At 47.7% G+C, this 25205-nt stretch overlaps 1 protein-coding gene across 22 annotated transcripts in view; it reads right to left on the bottom strand.

Annotated features, from left to right (window-relative positions):
* Positions 1-24763, bottom strand: part of Cfap46 (cilia and flagella associated protein 46) — a 95979-nt gene extending 71216 nt beyond the window's left edge. For 5 of the 22 annotated variants that reach the window (XM_052761167.1, XM_052761169.1, XM_052761171.1 and 2 more), the window contains exons 1-11: positions 23027-24762; positions 22661-22785; positions 22326-22457; positions 21797-21861; positions 18814-18978; positions 17872-17995; positions 17184-17278; positions 16194-16304; positions 13101-13200; positions 4858-4956; positions 4066-4355 (exon numbers count right to left, since the gene is read on the bottom strand). In XM_052761167.1, coding sequence (XP_052617127.1) covers positions 4066-4355; positions 4858-4956; positions 13101-13200; positions 16194-16304; positions 17184-17278; positions 17872-17995; positions 18814-18978; positions 21797-21861; positions 22326-22457; positions 22661-22785; positions 23027-23075 — 1355 coding nt within the window. In that variant the 5' untranslated portion in view covers positions 23076-24762. Of the gene's footprint in view, positions 1-4065; positions 4356-4857; positions 4957-13100; positions 13201-16193; positions 16305-17183; positions 17279-17871; positions 17996-18813; positions 18979-21796; positions 22161-22325; positions 22458-22660; positions 22786-23026 lie in introns of those variants that run through there. The other 17 variants (XR_008222926.1, XM_052761189.1, XM_052761188.1 and 14 more) reach the window with 13 other exon arrangements.
* Positions 24764-25205: the final 442 nt, after the last annotated feature.

Raw genomic sequence — 25205 nt, 5'->3', positions numbered from 1 at the left:
GAGAAAAGTTTAGTGTGGTGCTTCCTGCTGTGACATGAGCACAAGGGCAAACTCAGCCTTCCCATGACCACCCAGATATCACTGCCACCCCACTCTCTACTGTGATGCTCCTCTGTCCCCTGGAATATGTTTGGTGTCAATGCTGCAGTCCATTGTCTTTACTCTGATGGATACACTGGACGTCTGCCCAGGAGGCTTAGCCACATTCTGGCTGGAGCTCAGCCAGGCTTGGAGAAGCCCCTGCACCCAAGTAAAAGCTTTATGCAGTAGTGATGGGGGGGCCACCTCAAGCAGCACCACAGGACACAGAGCTAACAACCTACCGACTACTGGATGGAGATGCTCTAGGACCCACAGGTTCATTAACTTTCTACCAAGATGGAGAAAGAAAAGTGATAGTAACACTCTCCTGACCACAGGGGTAACAGAAATACTATGAGGCTGTGCAGAGAAGTGGAGAGACCCTGTGGTAACGGGTGTTAGAGCTCTGCTACCCAAAGGAGCAGGGATCTGGGGCACCATGGAGCCTACTGTGGATGGAATAAGAGAGGCCCATGTGAAACGTGTCAGGAACTGACATCAGGAGTCATTCATAAAGAGAAGCCCACAGGGGACCAGAAATGAAAACCACAATCAGCAGATGTAAAACCAGAGTTCACAGCCTGAAAATAAGCCAGATAGCTGGCCCAAGGCTCCAGCTGCTTCTGCTTCCAACTATGATAAAGTCACTCAGTCACCCATACCATCTGAAAAACGATGTAATAAGAGGACAGCTGTTTCTAGGTACTGATGCTGGATAGCATAAAATCAGGGTCCCTTGGAAGGAGACTCATGAAGGAAGTAGCCATGGCTCCTGAGAGGCAGAGCAGGTGGCCACTGACACAGCAGGCAGCAGTTAGAGCATGGACTTGCTAAACAGCAGGGATCTCTGTTCCTCTTCCTCCAGCCAAAACACAAAGCTTAGCCTGAAGAAAGCCTGTGTCATAGGTAAATTCTCTCTGGGATGGGTGTAGGAAACATCTGGACCCCCAGAGGTACATTCGAGCAAGGTGGACCAGCCAATGTGATTTTAAGACCATCAGCCAACATTAAACTGCCCTTAAAAACTAAAACAACACTTCTTTTAAAACGGCAGCAATCATGGTGGTCCATTCATAGTACTTGGGAAGCAGGAGGCAGGAGGATCATTGCAAGCTGGAGGCCAACCTGATTTATATAACAAATTGAAGGCTAGTCAGGGCCACACTGTCTACAAGCTACGTAGGAGCCTGTCTTAAACAAACAAAAATGCAAAGACTCCATAGGATACCACCTGCAATGCTTAACATAGAATCACTAGTCGTTAGTAATGCCAGGAGATGGAAGGGTCAGGACGCAGGGCCAAGACACAGATAGGCTGGCTGTTGGGTTTTGCAGATAAGTTTTTTAAAGTAGATATCACAATATACATGTCACGAATCTGCTCACAAAAAGTGAAAACAGTGGTAACAAGTAAACACGAGACCCAAAAGCTGTGGTAAGGGAAAGAAGAACCATTCTAGACTTGTATGATGGAAGAGTGGACAGCCAGGAAGATCGTGAGCCTGGAAACAGAAATGGCCTGATCAGAAGACTGGAGATCAAAAGAACTAAAAAACCAAGCAGTGTCCAGGAACTGTGAGGAGCATCCCACATTCTGCGGGTGTAAAGCCAGCATCCCATTTCTGGAATGTACTCAAAGAAACAATAGCTCATAACTCCCCAAATCTTATAAAAGTGTCATTTAACATACTTGAATTATATTAAAGTTTTAAAGGGCTCCTGGGGCTATTCTAATCAACATGCTGAAAGGTTAAAGAGCCAGGCTTAAAAACAGGAGGGAAACAGTACACACAGAGAACAATACTGCACTAGACCTTCCATCAGAGATGATGGAGAGGGAAGAAAATCCCTCTGCAAGGTGTTTAAAGAACCAACCCTGCATCCAGTAACAAGCAACAGTTTCTGAAACTGAGGGTGTGGGATTCGTTCAGATCAGCAGGGCGGAGGGTGTACACCAGTCATGCCCTGCGCTCTGGGATGGGTGCCCTCCAGCTGGAGAAATCTGCTCTGTGGAAGAAGGAGATGATTCCTTCTTCCACAGAGCAATGATGAGGTGAACGTCAGAGGCCACGTTTTCCCAGAATGAAAAGAACGCCAGCAGCAGGCACAGGTTAGCTGTGGAGTGGCCCCATGGTTTGCACGAGGCTGGCATCTCCATGGGTGGAGAGAGGGATGGTGGGAACTGAGTGCCTTATACAGGCTGTGCTAGGTAAAGGGAGTCGTGACCTTGGAGGAGCCTATCTCCTTAGAGATACATAAAAGCAAGGAAGCCAGCAGAGGGAAGAAGGAATTCTAGAACATTCAGCGAGCTCCTGGGGATGGAGCAGTGGCAGGATGAAGAGAGGAAAGGCATACTGATGAGCGTATGATGAGGCTGCTCACCTCAAAGCAGTGTCTGGTAGACAAGCTGTGCCACAATGGGCACGGGGAGCCGGCATGTTGGAGTCCGCATCAAACGACACAGAATGCCAGGCTAGGCATGCACACAGATTTAATGGAGAGTGCATCTGCCAGAGCAGAGGGAGGGTGCTGGCATCACACCCTGGCTAGGACATGCAATGGTCCCCTCCCTGGGATCTTTTCAAGTAACAGAAGCCAAGATGCAGAGCATGAGCCATGTGACCACCCATGCATGGTGACACAGTGCTCTGGGGAAGGGCTTACTCATTTCGGTCCAGACTTAGAGACTGTCTGTAAGATGAATCTTAAATGGTCTTATTAATAAAAACAAACAAACAAACAAAAAACTCAGTGCTAGCTATTGGGGTAAATTCTGAAAGATCAGAGAGACAGAACAAGCTACAGCTAACCTCACCTCGCCAATCATCAGCTGATCCTGTTTCCTCACACTGGAAGCCTCTGTGTCCTCATCCGAATGGATCTCAGCTGAAACTGCTGCTAAAAGTCTAAAAGCTTAAAAGCCTCTAGTTCCTGGTCCTCACACCTTATAGACTTTTATGCTTCCTGCCATCACCTCCTGGGATTAAAGGCATGTGTGTGTCTTTCTCAAGCAAGACGAGATCTCAAGTCTGGTGTGTACCACCATGCCTGGCTCTGTTTCCAGTGTGGCCTTGAAGTCACAGGGATCCAGATGGATCTCTGCCTCCCTAGTGATAGAATTAAAGGTGTGTGTGCCACCATTTTCTGGCCTCTATGTCTGTCTAGTGGCTGTTCTGTTCTCTAACACAAGATAAGTTTATTAGGGTGCACGATATATTGGGGGACACAATAAACTGTCTCAGACTGAAGGCCTTCCCAGGATATAGACAACCAGACAAGCACACCCTGGGCCTGGATGATTTCACTGTTGATTAGGGGAAATATGACAAGTAGTTGTATTGGCTCCTCTGGAAAGAGATTTTAGAATGGCACCTCACAAGTCATCGTATAAAGCCAGCATGACCTTGATGTTAAACTGGCAGAGATACAAGGTCTGCGCAGGCAGGTCACCAAAACAGACAGTTGAATGTCAACAGCACAGGAAAGACACTTGCTCACACAAGGAAATAAAAAGCATCTACTGTTGAATATGAGTACACATCCACAGTACAGCTGAAGTCTAGGGATACATAAAACTGTGAGGATGTGGGATGACAGGGACCCTGCAGTATGGTGTGAGCAAAGGGAGGTGCACTTAGAAGGAGTCTTTGGATTATGATGATAGCCTGTCCACAACATGCCCATAATGGCTACTGAGGATACACTTACAAGTCTCTCTCCAGATAATCACCACCACCATACACTGACAGGCAGATAGCTTGAGGACTGTTTACACCATGAGGAGTCTTGATCTAGGTTGCCTGGGTGACTGAAAAGCATCAGCTGAACAAGTGAAGCCGGCCTCTTGTACCTGGGCGCCCCCACAGATGATGCTGAGAACAGGGTGCACACACCCTGGACTCTGTCTGTAATACTAAAAATCCCTACCCCGGTCCTCCCCCGACTAAGAGCCCCTGGGGATAACACAGGAGAAATGGTGCCCACCTATCAACCTTTTCCAGAATCTCGGCGATGGTGGTCAGTGGCTTTCGGAGGTAGCACCTCAGGTTGCGCTGCAGGAGGGGCAGGCAGGTGTTCCACTGGGTGGTACACAGCACATGGATGGTCTTGGGGTCACCCAAACGGATGGCCCGCTGCAGCGTGATGTCCAGTCTCTTAATGATGTCCAGCTGGTTCTGTAGGGGGCATGTTGGGTGGCTGGCTGAGGGTTGTGAGACTAGGATGGGAAACTTGTTATGGTCACCATCTGGAAAAGCCAGTGCTGGGGATGGCAACTGGGTAAATGGCAGATTAGGGGGTCAGGCATACGATATCTCCAGGTCATCAGACCAGGGCCCCAATCCCTCTGAGAATGCCACAGACCTATTCTGTGGTGGGCACTTTATGAGACATTCAGCCAAAAGGCTTAGATACAGCTCTGGTTCATTGTGTTTCTTGACCCCAAATGGCGTCAGAGTTCGTTTGTTTCTTATTGGAGTGTACTCATCAGGACCTGCATCTTTTATTCACTACCCAAGAAGATTCACCTCTGGTTTGTGTTGTGTGTCCTTTCCAGCAAGAATGCTCCAGGTTGGAATCTCAGAATCCATGGAACACACTCACCATGCTCTGAGCCTTCATCAAACCCCACACCCATTCTATTCTCAGCCACATCCCCCGTGGCTTCCGGCTTCCTGCCCCCAGGCACCTCAGGGCCATGTACCAGTGCTCTCAAAGCTAGCCTGACCCCCGTGATCCTGGGTCCAGGGGAACTCTGACTTAGGCTTAAGGCTTTACCTCCACGGCTCCTCGAAGGTATATTTTAAGTTTGCTCTCCAGTCTCAAAGCTTCTAATTCACACTCCAGGCCTTCAATTTCTAGCAGCATGCCAGGATCCTGCAGATGCAGATTGGAACTTTGAGCACAAAGACATAAATGACAGCAATCACGCACATTCATCAGCCTTAAAGACCTTGAAATGCCTTGAATTCCCAGAAGAAACAGACACCAGGAAATGGACAATCAGAGAACAGTGCCAAGTCACAGGAGAAAAATGGAACGTGTGTCAAAAGATACAAAGGGAGAGAGACTTTCTGAAACCTTTTAACAGGGGGAATAAAAAAACCTCACTGATTTTAGAGGACCTTGCATTTTCCTTTATTTTTTCATTTCTCTCTCTCTCTCTCTCTCTCTTTTTTTTTTTTTAAATGCAGGGTCTCCCATTATAGCCAAGACTTCCCTGGAACTCACTCTATAGCTCAGGAAGGCTTTGAACTCACACCAGTCCTGCCTCAGTTTCCTGAGTGTTGGGATTATAGAAGTAAGCCACCACACCTGACCTAAATTAAAAAAAAATCATGTAAATATGTGTTTAAATATGGGAATCAGAGGGCAACTTGCAAGAATATTAGCTCTCTCCTTTCGCAATGTGGATTCTAAGGATCAAACTCAGGTCCTTAGGTTTGGGGGCAAGTACCTCTACACATTGAGTCATCTCATCAGCCTCTGGTTTAAATTCTTCTCTTTTTACTGAGAATTACATATGTGCATATCATATGTTTTGATCAAACTCACTCCCACTCACTCCCCTCTAGCTCTAATCTTTACCACCTCTATTCCCTCCAAATTTCATGTGTTGACTTAAAAAAAAAATTACAGATTCCATCTATTGCTGTCAGCATGTGCACTGGTACAGAGCCATCCAGCAGAGTATGGGCAGCTTCCCCGGGGTGACATCCCTGATGAAAATGGCCCCTCCTAAAAAAAATGGCCCCTCCTTCTCTGAGCAGTCATCAGTTGCCAATAGTTTCTCAGCTAGTTGTGGGACTTTCTGACTTCACTGCATGCTGAGATTTGTGTGTGTGACTTTATCTTGTCACAGATACAGTCAGTCCACATGGGCAACATCCCAGGAGACACTGTTTCCCGGTTGTCATTCACGTGTCTGGCTCTTACACTCTTCCCACCCACACTTCTGCAATAATTCTGAGCTTCGGGAGGTGGGGTATGATACAGATGTCCCATTTAGGGCTGAGCACTCTGCAATTTCTTATTCTCTGCAAGTTGACCAGTTGTGGAACTCTGTGTTAATCTTCTATTATAAGAAACTTCTCTCACAAGATTGAGTGATGCACTTATCTGTGACTATGATAGGACTTTAGGAGTCAGTCTATTGATATATCTATTCAGCAGAATAATAACGGCAGGTTCTCCCCTAGAGCCTACAACCTGCCTGGCCTTGGATTCTTGGCCACATCAAGGGTGCCAGGCATGAGTTCTACCATGTGGAGTGGCCTTAAACCTGATCAGAAAGTGGTTGGTTTCTCCCCTAACATATGCGCCGCTATTGTACCAGTGGGCGTATCATGTTTGGCCTTTTGTTACTGTAGGTCACGTGACTCGCAACTAGTAAGACTAATGACAACTTTTCTCCCTCGGTAGTGTGTTTAGAACCAGTACTCTGAAAGCTAGACGGTAGGGATGAAGCTTCCACATACCAGCTTGACTTCTCTACATTCTGTGACTAAAGTATGTGGTGTCTTCAGCAATAGAGTCTTACCATCAAGTTTTGGAAGCTCAACGGCAATATTCTGTGATGTTGGGGTGGGGTGGTTTGTTTAAGACCCTGGCTTAAATTTTTAAATAATGAAACTAGCTTCCAACCTCTATGAAATTTAGCAACTGTGTTTTATTGCATTCCTGCCTGGGGTCCTGGCATCAAGCAGCAAAAGCTCCTGGTTTTGGTATGAGGTACCCTGCCCTTGTGGGAGGGCATACAAAAGCCCTGTCCCTGCCATCACTATGGCCAGTGAAGGGCTCTTTGAGTGACCCTTGTTCAAGGACCTCATCAGGGTCTTGAAACTCCACAGCTGGAAATCTGAGGTTTAAAGAGGCAGTTTATGGGGAGGGCACAGTCAGAATTTCTGAGTTTTTCAGAGTTACACAGTTACACAGTTGATGACAAAGTATTTTCAGAGAACACATGATCTCTGTGCCCAAGGCTCAGGCTTCTGGAGCTGGAGGAGGCTTCTGAATGGATGAAACTCATCTCTGGGTCCCAACAGCAATTTTAATTTACTGATTTTCCTGTTAGTCTCTTTTTAAAAAGCTTTCTTAGAGCATAAAGGTCATATAGTCAGCTACAAATATTTGAGGTGTACAATTTGGTAAGCTTTGACTTATGCCTATACAAACCCAGGAAAGCCTCACCAGCTGAAGACACAACACTGACCCACCCATTTCCTGTGCCTGTGCCCCTGCCCACTGGCCACCCAAGCATCTCATTTACTTTCCAAACATCTCCACTTTCTTAGAACAAGTGAAGGAATCACATGGTGTCCCCTGACTCTTGCTCCAAGTCCCACAGTAATTTAGAGCTTCATCTACCCGGCCACATCTTTACCAACAGCTTGGCTCTGTTCCTTCTCCATCAGAACACCACAACTCGTTCATCTGCCTGTTAATGGCCACCTTGGCTCCTACCCATTTTCTGCTATTACAAAGATGAATGTTGCGTGCAAGTGTTCTCAATGGATGCAGGCCTTGTTAACTTGGCCAAATGCAGTCTCTCTGCTTTAAGAAACACCCCACAGGGCTTAGATGGCCAATGGGGAAAGTGTCTGCTGTGCAAGCACAAGGACCTGAGTTCAGATCCCCAGCACCCATGTAAAAGGCCATCACAGCAGCACTTGCATGTAACCCCTGATTGGGCAGGGCAGACAGGCAGGTACTGCGTCTCCTTAGCCAGCCAGTCTAGCCGAAACAGAAAGCTCCAGGTTCAGTGAGAGGTTCTGTCTCAAAAAATAAGGAGAATGATACCCAACATCAACCTCTGGTCTCCACATGCATGCACACGTGCTACATATTTTTAAAAAAATGACCTCTTTATAACTCACAAACTTTGATAAGTGTTTTTTACATTTTTACTCAGCTCAAAATACCTTCTAATTCCATTTTGAAGTTTTATTGGACTCATGAGCTATGTAGAAATGTGACTTCAAATGTAATTCCATACTAGTCAGTCAACACTTCATAAGAATTGAACGTCTTTAAAATTTATGTATTTTTAAGTCTAGAATATAACCTATTGTGGCAAATAATTTGTGACCCAAGAAGATGGTGCATTCTGGTGCTGGGGGGGGCAGGTCAGGGTAGAATGGGGTATGATTTATAGCTGTCACAAAACAAATAGATTGCCTTATCTTAGCCTTTTATATTTTTACAAACAATTTAAAAAAATTAAATTTATTTTCATTTCATGTATATGAATGTTTTGCCTGAACGTATGTCTGCACTCCATGTGCATGCCTGGTACGCAAGTCAGAAGAGTTATAGCTGGTTGTGAGCCACCATGTGAGTGTTGGGAATGGAACCTGGCCACCTCTCCAGCCCCAGTCTTTATATCTCCCATCCTATCCATCACTCAGAGTGTCACCTCGAAATGTCTGGCTTTGCTTTTGGACTTTGTTTGTCCCCAGTTATAACAACTTAATTCCTTCATTTTAAAGTGCTGTGGTAGGTGCCCCTGACAACTGGCATCCTTTCCCTACTAGCTGAGCCCATTCACCTTGTGAAGTGACCTCTCTACAACTAGCAATGCTAAAATCAGACACCGAACAGCAGAAATGCGGCCTCCAGCTTCTCCCTCTCTAGTGTCAGCAGCTGCCATTTGTCAGTGTGAGCACGGCTGCATGCTTCACCACCCTGTAGCTTTAGATCTCAAACATTTCACGCTGAATGTGGGTTTCTCACAGGCAGTGTGAGTTTAAGACCTGGCCTTTTCTCGTTGGGACAGCATGTCTTTTAATTGTGATGACTAGGCCATTTACATTTATTGTGATTACAGCATAATAGATCAGATTAATTACATCATTTCACCATTTGTTTCTATCTGCCCCATATTTTTCTTATTCTATTGTTTCTTCAGTTTTCTCTCCTCCTCCTTTCCCTTCTTCCTCTTTCTCTCCCTCGGTACTAGGGATGGAATCTAGGGTTCATATCTAATAGGTAAACACTCTACCAGTTGGGCTATATCCTCAGTTCTTCTGTCTACTTTGAGAGTTCACTAGCTCCATATCCTACTACTACTACTACTTTGGAGCTACTCTCATGGGACATATGGCAGGTGTCATCTGTTTATCAGACTGTGCCTCCTGCAGTCTTCTTACCATGGTAACTTCACATTAGCGATTTCACACCGGTGCACACATCACATCTTTCCTACCATTCTGCTGTGGAGTCTCACCTCTCGTTCTACTTACCAACATCCCCACAGTATACCCTGGTTATCTTTGCCACAATTACTGTCCTATGCAGATCTAGTTCTCCATCAAGCACCATTTTTTTTCTCCCCCAGAGTTTCCTTTATGCTCATGGGAAGAGGAGGAGGTCAAAGAAAACCTTTTTGTTTTAAAAGATATGGTCTCAGGATGCAGATTTTAGGCCAACTAGACTTTAGAATCTTAATGACCATCCTTATCTTTTGCTTTTATTGTCTCCAGCAAGCAGTATGCTGCCACTCCTAACTACTTTCTAACATCCCTTGCTCCTCCTTCTCCAAGGTTGCTAACTGTAGCATTTGGGTCATTATGTCTTCTGGTATCCTTCTCTTCTCTGTTGTCCTCAGAGATTCTTAGCATCTCTGTTGGTCCACTGGAAGCTGCTTCAGGCTTGCAGACACTCTGAATTTCCTCACAGTGCTTCTTCTCTGCGTTTCATCTGGTGTCTAACCTGCTCTGGAGTCTGTCCAATGTTGTTACATCGGAGCCAGTACGGTTTTCAACTCTACAAGTTCAAATTAAGCTTGGGTGTTTCATGCATTTTGTTTCTATTTTACATGAATGTTCAATCTTTTTTTCAACCTTTTAAAAAGTCTGGAATGAATTATAATAGAGTTAATAGCACTTGTGTCAACCTATACGGTTATTTATATCATTTATTGGTTGATTTTGATTGCTTTTCTCTCTCATTTTTTTTCATGAATCATTTTTTTTGCTCTCTTTCCATGTCTGGTAATTTTTCGGCAGGCACTACAGATTGTCCATTCTACTTTGTTGGAAAATGGAGATTCCTTTAATGTTTGAGAACTTCACAATGTGTATAATGTATTTTGATCTGCCTCCAAACCTTTCCATATCCCTCTCATTAATATTCCCTCCCAACTTCTTGTTCTCTCTTTTTTAACACAGTGAGTCTAGTTAGTTCTTTAGACTGTGCATGGGTGCAGGGCATTCTACTGGACAATGAGTTAACCCCTTAGGGACTGCATCCCTGAAGAAAACTGACTCTCTCCCCAACAGATATCAACTGACAATAATTCCCCAGCTAGGGTGGGACTTTGTGACCCCCTCCATCATCTACATGGGGACTTTTGGCTGGCTTGATCTTGTGCAGTCACAGTCATTGTGAGTTCACACCTACATTCGTCCCCTCATAGTTCGATTCTTTATTCCTGTTCTTAAGCTTTGTTATACACAATCAGAGCACAGTAAAGTGGGGATGGCTTTTCACTATACTCCAGAGCACTCAACTTGAGAATCCAGAGTTTGGTTCTCTGGTTGAAGAGGACAGGAGCTACACCCAGGTTGTCTGCAGAGCTCTGCTGTCTTACTTCTCCAGGTAAACTGCTGCCCTAGTGTGAACGAGCTCATCAGCATTCAGCTAAGGGGTCAAGGGCAGCTTTCCTGTGTGCCCGTCACTCCTGCTCCTCTGTTCTGTGTCCCCACCACCAACAGGTCAATGCCATAGGCTTCTCCTGAGGTCCCTTACATGTGGTTAAATGGCATAGGACTTTCCTTCATTATCTGCTGTCCAGTGCCTTGAAGGTTGTGGTTTCTTGTATGTTGTTTGGTTTTCAGGTGCTTCTGACTTGAGGACAATGTCCCTGTGTCTCTGCTCTTTGGACCGCAAGGTAAACTCCATCACTGTCTTCCTGCACCACTTTATGCCGCAAAAGGCTCGCTTGTTTCTGGACAGTCACGTAGAATTGTGTTTTTGCTTTCGTTTTGCCAAAGTACCAGATGTGTGGGCTCCATGCTTCTTCCTCCTGGGGTGTGTCTCCATACTGACCTTGAAAGTGGCCTGGTTCTTTGACTTTCGGCCATAGGTTCCTGCAGGTCATACAAGGGGCTACAGGCCTGAAAGCTTGCCATCTTTAGCAAGATGGAGAAATTTCCTGAGTACCTCTTAGGCACCAGCTTCTATACCAGAAAGTAGAGGTGTAGTAGGGAGAGCGCCAGATGTGCCCCATTCTCAAGAGGGCTGCATCCCAGCAGAGAAGATGGACAATGAACACACAGTGAAGCATACTTCTCAGGAAGACCCAGGAGACTTCACTGGTGAAGAACGTCTGGTCTTCCCTGAACTCGTACCAAGGAACACAACAAATGACAGATGTTGTTCGCCAGATTGAGACATCCTTTCTCATAGATAAAGAACAGAAGTGTTTTTCACAGGAAATAAAAACAACAAGCAGAAAACATGATATAAAATGCTGGAACCGATGTACTCTTACTGACACTGATGTACTGTTGCCTACCTACAGAATCCTTAACTAGAAATATAAATTTATCTCTCTCAGGCATGCATGAATGAGAATGACCCACCTTGGACACATTGAGATGGAGGCCTGGAACAGACCAGTGAGGAGAAGGGAGTGTGTGTATGGAATCAGAGGCACAGAACCCTCAATCCTTCCCTGCCCCTGAATTAAAGATACCCAGAGCAAGTGGCCAAGGTGTTCTACCACACAGACCACAGCTTCAGTTAGGAAAGGCAGAGCCAGGAAGCCCAATGGCCTCCTTGGAATGTTAGATGGGAGGGGGGCTGCTTCAACAGGTAGTAGAGAGGCTTGTGGATGGGCAGTAGCTGTGGCAGAGTAGAAGAGAGGCCTGCAGCTGGGCACTGCTCTAGGGGTGGAGTTGAAAGCTCTTTGGTCTTGTGAAAGTCTCCCTGGCAAGGTGGGGCTCTCCCGACACTTCTCCGCTCACCAAGAACAGATGTCATTGTGAGATGTGTCTGTTGGCATTGCTATCTTAAAGACAAAACCCAGGGTTCAGGGAGAGAAGGAAGCTATTGCTTGGTGAAGAGGGAGCAGGGCCGGGTTTGGGTGCCGGTGTCAAAGACACCTAGAAGAGGAAAACGGACCTCAAAAGAATTTGGTTAAGTGCTGTAACATAATCCTATCATATGCTACTTCCACACTCCATGTGTCCCAGCCTCAGCCGCTTTCTCCTCACCTGATAGTGAAGGTCCAGATGGAGTCTTATTTCCATTGAAAGCAGTCCTATATTGCCACCCCATGTGCACCCATTTCGCCTTTGGCTGTGTGAACTGTTCCTGCTTGTCTGCTCTGGCCCTGTGACTCCAGCTAACCAACACCAGAAGGCCACAGAGGCTCACCCTTACAGGCAACCGAGACCGAACAGACAGCAAGTGTTCAACTAAGACAGCAGGAAGCGGTGGTCGGGACAGGGACCAGGTTGTCCAGCACAACCATCATCTAACCTCACTCCTGAAAGCAGCAGCACTCCTGGGAAAAGCACTCTCCGCTCTGGAAATGCCTCATGCGGCTTCGGAAGACAAGAGGGTTACCATCTACCACTGTGTGTACTCCTAAACTTCCCCTGGATGGCGATATTGTCATAAGCATAAAAAAAATTCACAGTAACAGCTCTTGGCAATCCATGTCACTGAGGAATCCCTAATTGCTAAAGCATTGGTTTAGGCAGAGAATTTCTATTGGGGTCCTTTGAGAAATAAGCAAAAATTAAGTATGATTTAAATGTCCAGGGGTCAGATCATTACTAGTGTGAGCATTACGCAGCCCTTCCCTGAACAGTGGTGGCGACACAGGCCAGAGCCAGCGATAAAGGTGAAAGGAAAGACGCGAGACCCGAGTGCCGACCAGGAGACACTGCCAGCACGCTCCTGCAGGGGACGTGCCGCCCGCCGAGGACAGAAGGCCTTCCCGCCAACCCTTTTCACCATCCTCTGAGCTACCCTCTGTGGCCACCACCCAGCGTTAACCTTACGTCACTTACTTTGGTTTGAATTTTCTTCAGATCTGAGAGGCAGTCGCAGGCAATGGGCTCATTTTTCAAGGTCAGGGACAGGCGGCCCAACTCAAAGAGCAGAAGCATTCTGGAAATAAAGAAACAAACAGGCCCTGGCTCAGCGTAGGGCAGAAGTTGACGTGTGTGGCGTGTGTGGTGGTGACGTCAGCCTTGCTCCACCGTGACCGTGGTGTGACAGTCGCAGGAGCTAGGAGTGAAGTAAGACAGAACAAGTTACAGACCTGCTGTGCTGGCCCCGCCTCCCAGTTGTTGCAGGACCCAGAGCTCTCCACAACGCTGTATCTGTCCCCACTGGACACACTGTCCCCTGAAGTGCAGTCCTAATTAGTCTTATTAAATAAAAACTGGGGGTCAGATATGGAGGGTGAAAGCTGGAAGATCAGAGAAGCAGAGCCGCCACCACTAGAGACTCTTAATCTCTACGAAACCTCAGACAGAATAGGGGAGATTCTATCTCTATGAATCCTCAGACTGAATGGGGGACAAAATCCTGTCTCCTCCTCCCTAGTGCTGGGATCAAAGGCATAATCCTCCCACGTGCTGGGATCAAAGGCATGATCCTCCCAAGTGCTGGATTAAAGGTGTGCACCACCACCGCCTGGCTCTGTTTCTCTTTTAGACTGGTTCAATCTCATGTAGCCCAGGGTGGCCTTGAGCTCCCGCTCTTCCTGCTTCCTTTCTCCTGAGTGCTGGGATTAAAGGTGTGAGCCACCACTGCCTGGCCTCCCCACTCCGATCTCCAGGCAAACTTTATTTGTCAGAACACAAACAAAACATCATACAGCAGTCCCCAGCCAGGATTCCAGGCCATGGCCCAGGTGCCATGAGGCCAGGGAAACACTGGTTCGTTACAAACCCCTTGCATAGTTGTCTCTGTCGAGGACACAGTTTAGAAGAAGGTCATGTGGGGAGAGACACAGCACAGGTTTGTCCTCCCTGTGACTGGCACATGGGATGTCATCAATACAGCCACCATCACCAAGTCTCAGCGGGTGACACTTACATGTATGTTAAAGTACAGGAACCTGTGATGGACAAACAGCTTTGAAAAACAACAAATTGGTAGAGGAAATCGCCCATTTTTGAGACGTAGGCTAGCCTATGGTCCTTTAGGAGACTGGCCAGTGCTTCCTGACCTCAACCTTGGGCCTTCTGCATCTCCTCATCCCCTGGCCTGCCACTGCATCCCTGCTTTCCTCCCACTGGACTCCAGCAACATCCCCAGCGGTGACCACTAAGTATCTCCAGAGACTGGCAGCCATTCTGGGGGAACAGACGCAGTATCTCTCTGCCTTTGTAATGTCATGGACAGGACTGCTGGGGTCTGACTTCAGTTAAAATAACTTAGAGAATCTGATGACAGATGTGGCCTTCCTTCCAGGAGCAAGCATACATACACATTCAAATGTATATGAGCACTCACTCCTCTCAGAGAGCTGTTATTAACCTGACAAGAGGGTCTGAAAGCCGGTGTGGAGAGCCTCTGGTTCTCACTTAGACTTTGGGGCCCTTAGGACCCCAAGTGTGGCCCTCTGCATGCTCCTCCCCCTGAGGAGTATGTGTCAAGCACTACACAGCCCCTGTGTGCAAGCGGAGTCTCCCCCAGCCCTGAACCACACATAGCCCTGCCTGTAGACAACTGGTGCTTTCCCTGGCTGTTCTGATAAGGCAGGCAGGCCATCCCCTCTGGAGTTACCCCATGGGCCATAAGAACTAATGGTGCCAGCAGCCATGTGAGCAGGGAAGCTCTCTCCCTGCTTAGCTGCCAGAGAGACCCGAGGGAGGCATCTTGTTGGTAAGTGGACCCTGCCCACAGACACAACCAGAGAGAGACAAATGTGCCCAGGGTCAAGCTTTATCTTGTGACACAGATAACTAACGCACGCTCTCAGCCAGCTTTCTGGGCTCCCACAGCACAGCACTATAGACCAAGTAGCAGAAAACAGCAGACACGGTTGTCGCACAGTTCTCAGGCCAGACTTCAAATAAAAAGTGTTCCCCCAAGCTACATTCCATTTGAAGATTCAGTAGAGGATCCCTCCTCACTTCCCCAGGTTATGGCCAGTAATTGTTGGTACCTTCTGTTCCCATGTGTGTCTCTGTGCCTGCATTTCCCTTTTCTTAAAGGACATCTGTCCTGGGAGTCGGAGGCCACCTTTATTTGGTATGACACATCTGGACTCGTAGCTACAAAGGCCCGCTTCTGCATCACGTTTGCAGTCTGACGCTGACACCACTCTCATCAATGGTACAGCCTCTTATATACAAAATCGACACACTTCAGCCCACGTCGGTGGCCAAATGATCCCTGAGACCAGGCGGTGCTCTGCCTCTGGTAACAGTGGCTATCGTATGGAGAGGCCCCGTGGCTAAAACAACTATCATAGCCAAGGTTTCTTACATTAGGAGAGAACGGAAGTTAGTGAGAAAATCATTGAGAATTCAGAAGATAAATTCTCAGGGGAGGCAGTCCGAAAGCCCCGAACATAGGTGAACACGGCACCCCACTAGTGATCAGAGACTTGGAAATCAAAAGCCAACGCATGGGAGCAATTACGTCATCAAACCAATGCGAAGTGCTCACGAGGGTGTGATAGATAACCACTGAGGCGAGGAACAAACTCCCGCCACCGCTGTGAAAGAACATTCCAGATCCTTACCTCTGCATCAGCACCACCTGCTTCTTCATCCAGGAGCCAGCCCAGAACTCCTCCCAACTCCACCAGTATTCAGAAATGCCAGAAACCTCAGAATTAAGATGAGCTCCTGGGAAGGACTCAATACATTCTTCTAAGTGTAGCTGCTAAGAAGTTTCGAGGCACTGTGGCGAGCTGAAAGTGATTGTGCTTAGACACGAAGGTCCACACCACAACTGCGGTACACAGACAGTGTAAACGTCAGGACAATGTCATGCCGGAGGGGCAGCGCCAAATCTTCCCCTGGTGTGGGGCTGGTGCTTGCATGTTTTTGTATTTTTTCACATTTTCTGGTACTTTCTGAATACTGTGCGGTGGCCATGTAGGTATATGTGTATGCACACAAAGGAAGGTTTACACTTACTTTTCTTCTCTGATGTCAGGGAAGCGATGGTGACTGTAATGACTTAAATGTTTATAGGCTTTTTTCAGAATTTGGTTGATGTCTTCTGGCAAATTATTTTTATCCAATTTCCTAGAATTGATTTAAACACTATGTTGTCAAATCATCCTGTCATATTGTTAAAAAATTATTCTCCAGGAAACTCTTAAATCAATGAACCCATGCTTCTCACAGAATGGAGGTCTTAAAACGTCCCTTCTTCTCTCTTCGTGCCCAATTTCCCAGGCAAATTGTCATGCCTCTTTATCTTTTTCTTTGCAGGTAATATTACTCCTTTTCTTATATCCCCGCAGGGAAACTCCAGGAAAGTATGCAAGGGCCTGTCTGCTGAGCCAGCACTGTCTAGGACCCCTGCCCTGGGGCACTTTGGTCCTTAGCAGTCTCTTTGTAGCTTTGCATTATTGCCAGGAGGTCAAAACCTCTCAGAAATAAGCAGTCTCCCTCAGCTTCAAACAAGCTCTGGTCTCCACACTCACCTCAGGACCAAACATACTGTCATCTCCTCACTCTCCTCAGGACCAAGCATACTGTCATCTCCTCACTCTCCTCAGGACCAAGCATGCTGTAATCTCCTCACTCTCCTCAGGACCAAGCGTATTGTAATCTCACTCTCCTTAGCCTGAAACACACATTGTCTCCTCATGGTCTCCCTCAAGTCTCATCTGGCAGGACTTGTGAGAAGCATCTGACTTGGTTGGGGACTTTCTTTACTTGCTGGGACTCCGATTACTCTGTTGGTGGCTTCACTACCCCTTGCTTCTCAGTAATGTACATAGTAAGTGGGGGTTACTTTAGGTCCTCTCCACAAAACCCTAGTACAACCTCCTCTAGGGTAGCTCCTACAGCCAGCCCTAAGCCCTAAAACTTCCTGTCACTGACAAAGGGTGTCCCAAGGGAAGGGACAGTGTCCTGATCTCAGCCTGAGAAGGTCAACCTTCCCAAACTACTTACGCTTTTAGCGAATTGATGTGGTAAGTGATGGAGAGACTTGTGGAATGCTTTTTCTCTTCCCTTAACTGATGGTCATCCATTAGTTCATGACGAACCTGTCCGAGAATGCAACCAAATGTTACTTTGCATTCAAATGATGAATTAGAGATTCATTCAGATTTTGTGTCTAGATATTATTTTATTCCGCCTATAAAATTAATATTTGTAATTAAGACAAATGATCACTAATTAAGTTTTATACATTTTATATATAATTTAAGCTGATTCTTTTTTTTTTGGAGCTGAGGACTGAACCCAGGGCCTTGTGCTTGCTAGGCAAGCGCTCTACCACTGAGCTAAATCCCCACCCCGTTAAGCTGATTCTTATACATCAAAATTTACAGGTTGTAGACACTTTGGGGACATGGTGCTATAGTATTACTTATATTTCACAAATTTTCTGTTAATCTTCTAAAAATTTGATGCTGTTACAAAAGAAATATTTAAACAATAGTAATAAAAGGGCTTTGCTTTTTCATATAGGATGAACTGCCCTTTTTCTTTTTTTATTATTTTTTCTTGTTTTGTTCATATGTGTATGTTTTTATATTCTTCAACAAATAGGCTCATTGTGGTTTTGTGCATAGTCTCTGCACAATGACCGTGAACAACACCGCCTCTTGCCTTGCCTTGGGAAGTCTCCTCTTACCATGACTGAGAACATGTGCCGGTACTTGTGCGGCACGTTGGCTTTGACGAATGGTGCGGCCGTCGTGCAGAACTTGGCAGCATCCTCGTCCCTTCCGGCTTGCAGGTAGCATTCAAGAAGTTCCCTGGACAACAGCAAACAGCACACATTAGCCTGCTTGACTGTCTTCGGCTGCAAACCTCTAGGAGCCAGATTCTCAGGCTTTTGCAAACTCCATGTTTCACAAACTTTCAAAGGTTTCCCAGGGAAGCGCCTGACACTCGCCAGGATCCACGGCAACGCCAGGATTGGAAGAAGCTACTGCAGACAGCATGGGAACTATTGCCATTTTAATTATCAAGAACATTTCCAGACGACACTTTGAAGGAAGATCTCATTTGCATCAATTTTCTCTTTGAGGTTCCCAAATGGCCACAAACAGGTACCCTAAGCCTGCAGACTGCTCTAGACTTGAGCTGACATCTTTGATGCTGGGATCTACATTGTCAAAATCAGCTGGTCCCTTGCTTGTAGCAAGATCTAACAAAACCTGTGGAAGATCCCTTCTCTGTCTAGCTGGCACAGTTACCAGGCATTTGCTGATAGTCTGTGGCTTCAGGGCAGTGACCTCAGATCTCCCACGCACAGGCACCTGGGAACCCAGATGTGATGTTCATATTGGCAAAGCTATTTGCCAAAGTGCTTACCAACACCCAAACCAAAACAGCAGCAGCAGCAACAAAACCCCACTGCACTAAGGCTTTAAAAGTGTGGGCCGGGACTGTGCCACATTTCCTTTGCTTTGAATCCTCATGCATCTCTACGGCCTGTTGCAATATCCATCAATTGCTAGAAAGAACACCCTGACAGTTCAGGAACCCAGCTCCTCCCTTGGAAGAGAAAGAGAGGTACATATAGCCTGAGTCATAATAAGCTTAGGACTGGCCTACCGCCCCCACTCACATCATCAGCTCTGCCTGCCACTCCTTGTCCTCCTCTTCTGTCTGATTTAACACGTTGACGATTTGGGAGAGGCTGGGGATCACATACTGGTGATATCCAGGCTTGAGGAATGGTCGCACCATGTGCCAGTAGAGAACAGAAGCATTGAACACCAAGAAGTAATACCTAGGCAGGGAGTGGAAGTCAGAGTGCTATAGAGTCACAGGGCTGGGGGATCCTGATGCCTGGACCCATTCAGGAGGGAAGTGGAGGTGTGTCCCATCACCATCAGATACAGGCACCTCTGCATCAGCACCAGGATGCAGAGTCATCCCCTGACAGCCCTGTTCCACATGAGCAGTGGCTGTCTCACAGTGGTGATGACATGGTACCTGTCTAGAGCAGGTTCCTTTCATTTAGTCATTCCATGAACTAACCAGGCCCTATGAAAATACAGTCATAAGCAAGGAGGGAAAGAGCATGGAAAGCTTCCTGGAGGAGGTGGCATCCTACTGTAACCAGGAAGAAGTCCAAGAATCAGCCAGGAGCCAAGTGGACAAAAGATGGCCAGACAGGGGTGGTGGTGGCGCACGCCTTTAATCCCAGCACTCGGGAGGCAGAGCCAGGCGGATCTCTGTGAGTTCGAGGCCAGCCTGGGCTACCAAGTGAGTTCCAGGAAAGGCGCAAAGCTACACAGAGAAACCCTGTCTCGAAAAACCAAAAAAAAAAAAAAAAAACAAAAACATTTTTAGATCCCAGCTGGATCAACAACAGAGAGGGAGAACAAGGAATAGGAGACCATGCTAAATAAAGACCACATGAGAATAGGAAGAAGCAAAGTGCTAGAGAGGCCCACAGAAATCCACAAAGATACCCACACAACAGACTGCCGGCAATGGTCGAGAGACAGCCTGAACTGACCTACTCTGGTGATGGGATGGCCAAACACCCTAATTGTTGTGCTAGAAACCTCATCCAACTACTGAGGGATCTGGATGCAGAGATCCATGTCTAGGCCCTGGGTGGATCTCTGGGAGTCCAATTAGCGAGAATGAGGAGGGTTTATATGAGCGAGAATTGTTGAGACCAAGGTTGGATAAAGCACAGGGACAAATAGCCAAATGAATGGAAACACATGAACTATGAACCAATGGCTGAGGGGTCCCCACTGGATCAGGCCCTCTGAATGGGTGAGACAGTTGATTGGCTTGATCTGTTTGGGAGGCATCCAGGCAGTGGGACCAGATCTTGTGCTCATTGCATGAGTTGGCTGTTTGAAACCTGGGGCCTATGCAGGATTGTTTGGCTCGGCCTGGGAAGAGGGGACTAGACCTACCTGGACTGAATCTACCAGGTTGACCTCAGTCTGTGGGGAAGGCTTTGCCCTGGAGGAGATGGGAATGGGGGGGGGGGGTTGGGGGGAAGGTGAGGGGGACGGGAGGGGGGAGAACAAGGGAATCCGTGGCTGATATGTAGAACTGAATTGTATTGCAAAATAAATTAATAAAAAAAAAAAAAAAAAAGATGGCCAGACAGAGTGTGTTGCAAATGGAAGTGAGGGACTGAAGGACAAACTCCATGTCTGGACATAAACCCTTGAGGAGATGTTGAAGGTGTGTGGAGAGACTCTTTTCAGGCATCTCCCTCTGAGTGGCAGGGCATCATCTGAGAGAGTCACATAGGGGAACTGCAGGACCTTCTTACTGTGAAGCCACTGTCTGGAGTGGGCAGCCCTGATGTTCTACCACTGATTGGTCATCAGACAGGCCATTGTTTGTAGCTAGAAGTTTTCCTGTGTCCTGGCCTGCCAGTGGTCAGGACAAATCTCTCCCATTCACATCCCCCACGTAAATACACAGAGGCTTATATTAACTACAAACTGTATAGCCACGGCTCCAGCTTTTTGCTAGCTAGCTGTTATATCTTAAATTAGCCCATAACTATCAATCTACGTATTGCCACATGTTCTGTGGCTTTACCTGTGTGCCATTACATGTTGCTCCTTGGACCATTCACTCCCCTCTCCCCGCCTTCTTCCTGTCTCTCTCTTTGAATTTCCTGCCTGCTTCTAAGCTGCCTTGCTTTATTTATCAACCAATCAGAGCAACACACATTCACCGCATAAAGGAAGACATTCCCCTATCAATTGTTGCTCATTACCCAGGAAGGAGGAAGGGAAACCAAGTTGCCAGCAACCAGACCAGTGAGTCCCAGTCACCCCTCAGCCCATCTATAGTTGTTTCCAAGATCCTTGCAGTGGAGCATGGCCAGGAGCTGAAGGCTGTATTTGGAAACATTCACTCTGCTAAATTTTCTGGTGCAGAGTCGGCTCCTGACCCCTGTAGGGAAGGTCTATGGGACTAGACCCTGGACCCTTGTACCTATGAGTGTGTGACCTGAGAAGGCCTTCAACAGATGAGCAGTGGACATGGGCAGAATGAATGGAAGCCCCTTTTAATGTTGGGTCCCACTGCATGTGTGCCAATGCTGGTGTATGCCAACTTAACTTTTCAATAATTGAATCTGAGTTTGGGGTGGACAAAAAAACAAGTGCTAGATAGAAAGCTGGGCGAGAGTCACAGAGTCACAGCTGCAGAGACAGGAAGAGGTGCAGGGGACAGGAAAGGGTGCAGGGGCAGAGGACCACAGTCCAGCTGGAGGAACCACAGAGTGTGCCCTTCTCCCTTCAGAGAGACTGACCCCCAAAAGCCAGGAACAAGGGGGTCTGGGGGATGGGTTGGGAAGGAGGTCATAGAGAAAGTACTTTGACAGCTATCTACAAATCTCAACAAGTCCTGAGCACAGCAAAGGATGCTGCTTCTGGGAAGTCTGCATGAACATGGCTGATTCTCCCAAGTAACAAGACAAGCCTGTGTCCTAACTCCAAACACAAAACAAAATGGGGAAGGGATGGTTGACAGTATAAATCAATAGGATCACTTGGTACTTTTGGGTACCAAAGTCTTACGCAGTCAAGTAGAAGCAGACAGCTCAGCATGCCTACCTCGGTTCTCCTTTTGCGAAGTTTATAGCCTTCATGTACTGAGTCACACAATTTTCAAATTCCTCCTAAAACAGCACAATGGATGCACAGGTAAGGCACCTTTGCCGCCCAAGTGACCATCACCACTCATCTCCACTTCTGTCACCAAATGCAAACTGTTTGGCACCCCAGCTTCTGCACAGTTGGGGTACAGCAGGAGACTCTTGAGAAACCACGGCTGGCTGTGCCCATGGGTGCCAGCCTCTCCCAGCTCCCCCCTCTGCTCAGCTCAGGGAGGGCTGTGGTAGAGAAAAGACAGACAGGCCATAGCACTGCCACGCAGAGGTGGGAGGTCAGATGGATTCATCCCAGGCACTGGCAAGTGCTGAGTGGAGAGAAAAAGCACAAACAGGAACTGTGAACATTCTGCATCACTGTGGAGGACATGTCATCTGGCTCCTCAACTCCATCTTGCTTGAAAGCCACTCTCAAGGCCTGCCTTACTGCCATCCCTGGGGGTGGGGTAAAAAAAGAAGGGGGATGTTCTCACCAGGTTTTCCTCTGATTGTGGGGCACAAAGCTGGGCCCTGCACAAATGTGCTCGACCCAGAAACTGAGTGACTGGCCCCTTCACTTTGAAGTACATCTGGATGCAGTCATCACTCATTTCAGGCTCGCCCATCTGTAGGAGATTGAAGCCAGGAAAAGTAGGGAAGATGCCCGGAATAAAGGGGCTTCAGGTCACTGGTGAGACTAGCTTGGCCATTCCCATTCCCACAACACTCATCAGTGCCCTACCCTCCCTCCTCTGTGCCATTTATACATAAAAATGTGAGGGGGGGCAGGTTCATTGTGTCCCAGTGCCAGCCAGGCTTGGGGCTCCACCTTGAGTGCCTGCTCTGCACACAGCACGAACAGGTCCGGGCTGAAGCTCTCTGAGGGGTCGAACTCCGACTTTCCCAGGTTTGCTGACTTGATCAGCTCATAAGCTCGTTGCAGGGCAGCTGTGTCTATGGGGCAGAGGATCAGCAGAGGGGCCCGGTATGGGTGCGTCAGAGAGACACAGTCCCCAGGAGAGCTTTCCTCTGGCACAGAAACAGGAGTCTGAATTCCTGGCCAGGCTGCCCACAGCCCTCCCCACTCAACAGTTAGGCCAGGCTCAACAACTGTAGCCACCGCATCATGGGAGGCCTCTGTGCCTCTCTACTGGGGCGAGGGGGTTCCCATCAGCAGAGCTAGGATGAGACCCACCTTGTTGATTCTGGGCACGGGCCAGTTCCTGCGTGATGACCAGGTCCATGGCGCCTGAGGCCCACGGTCAGACAGCTGCTTCGCTGCTGTACCGGTAAGCGGTTGCCTAGAGACGGACCCAGACTGAGGACGCAGGAGCTCGGGGCGGGGCTACACTTAGGGGGTGCGTGACGCAGGTAGCACAGAGGGGAAGGGAGCAGAAAAGGAGGCAAGAAGGGGGCGGGGCGAGACTGGCGGACACCAAGCGAATCCACGTCAAGAACTCTTGAGTGTCGAGTTGGTACCAACGCCGGGCTTTCCTCAGTTTCCTCGCCAGGCTGCGCTCACCTCTCATCCATCCACTCATTCTTCAGTGTCCCCGCTTTGCTGAGTCAGGGAAAAGACAAGAGCGCTCCACAGAACCTCCCTGCTTTGGGTGAGCGCGGGCTGGACGCATGTCCGCAAATATCTAACAGAGGATGTCTAGAGGAGCAGGAAGGAGGGCTGTTGGGTACCAGAGGACAAGGAAGCCACCAGCCTGGAAAGAATCCCCCTTTCTAACTCCAGGTACCACCTGTGGCAGGTCTACATGTGACATCTAACTAAGCCTTTGGGGATCTGAGGAGTGAAGACTGGGCAGATCTGCCTGTAGCTGCGGTCTGGGCCAGAAGCTCCAATTCCAAGGAATTGGAGCAGTCGTGGGGTCATGGAGGGTGGAAAGACGCCTTCTAGGGCCCTTGGGCGAGGATGACTCTCGGAGAGGACTCCCACTAAGACACAGTAGTCTTGGAGGTCCTAGCTGGGGCTGAGCTCCAGGCTGCAGATGAGGCTGCACTTCGGAAGCTGAGAAGCCATAGTGGGTGGGCAGCGATGGAGATCCCTGGAGCATCAGGTGAGCAGGCGCATAGACAAAGACAAACCTGGCTCTAAAAGCCCAAATGAGCATTTAGAACGGAGTGCAGTGCAGAAGGACAAATGTACCCAAGAGCTAAGTAAGGAGCCGCATCCCCAAGGCCACGCCTCCAGTGACCTACTTCCTCTAGCAAAGCGCCACCTCTCAAAATAGCGCCACCTGCTGGGGCTATGAGTCATCACATGAGTCCGTGAGACCTTAGTAGGCATAAACACAAAAATCACAAAGGGAGAAACAGATAAATTTGTCCTCAAAAGTAAAGCCTTCTGATCTTTGAAAGAGGTTGCTAGGAAAATGAAAAGGTAGAGTACAGGTTGAGAGAAAATATTCACAATAAAATCTCTGATACAAGACCAAGAGTTCAACAGAAAAATTATAGACAAGTTTAAGATGCTAAAGGCTTGGACAGACACGTGACAATTGTGAGATACGAGACTATCCAGAAAGCACTGAATGAGTGCTGACTTTGCCAGTAATAAAACAAACAAACAAAAAAACCAACCAAGAGATGTCTCCTGCATTCAAACCCATCAGTGCAGCTAAAATCAAGAAGCCTGATGAGATGGAAGCCTGGTGAGGACAAAGAGCTGCATATACCACACAGTTGATGGGAATGTAAACTCTGGAAAATTGTTAGCTCCAAGTAAACTGAGGCATGTACTTGCCTCATGACCCAGAAATTCTCCTCATAGGTGCTTGCCCCAAGGGATGGATGCATCTCTCCTTTGAAGTCCTGTAGAGAGTGTTCGTGGCTGCTTTACTCATGATGGCCTGAGGGTGGAAGTGACCCAAATAGCCAACAAAAGCCTCGCTAAGGATGGTCAGTTACACAATGGGCCGCTGCATTAGCAATAAGGGAAACAGAGGAGGAGTTGATCTGGGGGAGAAGGGGGAGGGAGCCAGGGAGGAGAGGGGGAAGGGAAACTGCAGTAGGGATGTAGTGTATGAGAGAAGAATAAAAGTTTAAAAAAAAATGACCCTTGGCAGGCAGCAATACCATAGTGAGTTCTGGCAATGTGGAACAGTGGGCCCAACCCTGCAGGATCTGGTGTGTGTGTGTGTGTGTGTGTGTGTGTGTGTGTGTGTGTGTCAGTGAGCTGTGAAGGTTTCTCACTGAGAGACTGGGGTGTTACATTCAGACTTACTGTCAGCTAGGATTGGTGGTGATGTTCATGGTGGTGGACACACGTAGGACATGGTCACTAGACCTCAGAGGTTGGTCTTGTAGCTGGGGGGATCTTGGTTTATGTTCATTTTCCCTCCATGAAGGAACCAAAGGAAGCCCAG

This window comes from Peromyscus californicus, unplaced genomic scaffold (assembly GCF_007827085.1).
Source record: "Peromyscus californicus insignis strain IS unplaced genomic scaffold, ASM782708v3 Scaffold_4__1_contigs__length_199733344, whole genome shotgun sequence".
NCBI lineage: Eukaryota > Metazoa > Chordata > Mammalia > Rodentia > Cricetidae > Peromyscus > Peromyscus californicus.
This window is presented reverse-complemented; position numbering and strand designations above follow the sequence as displayed.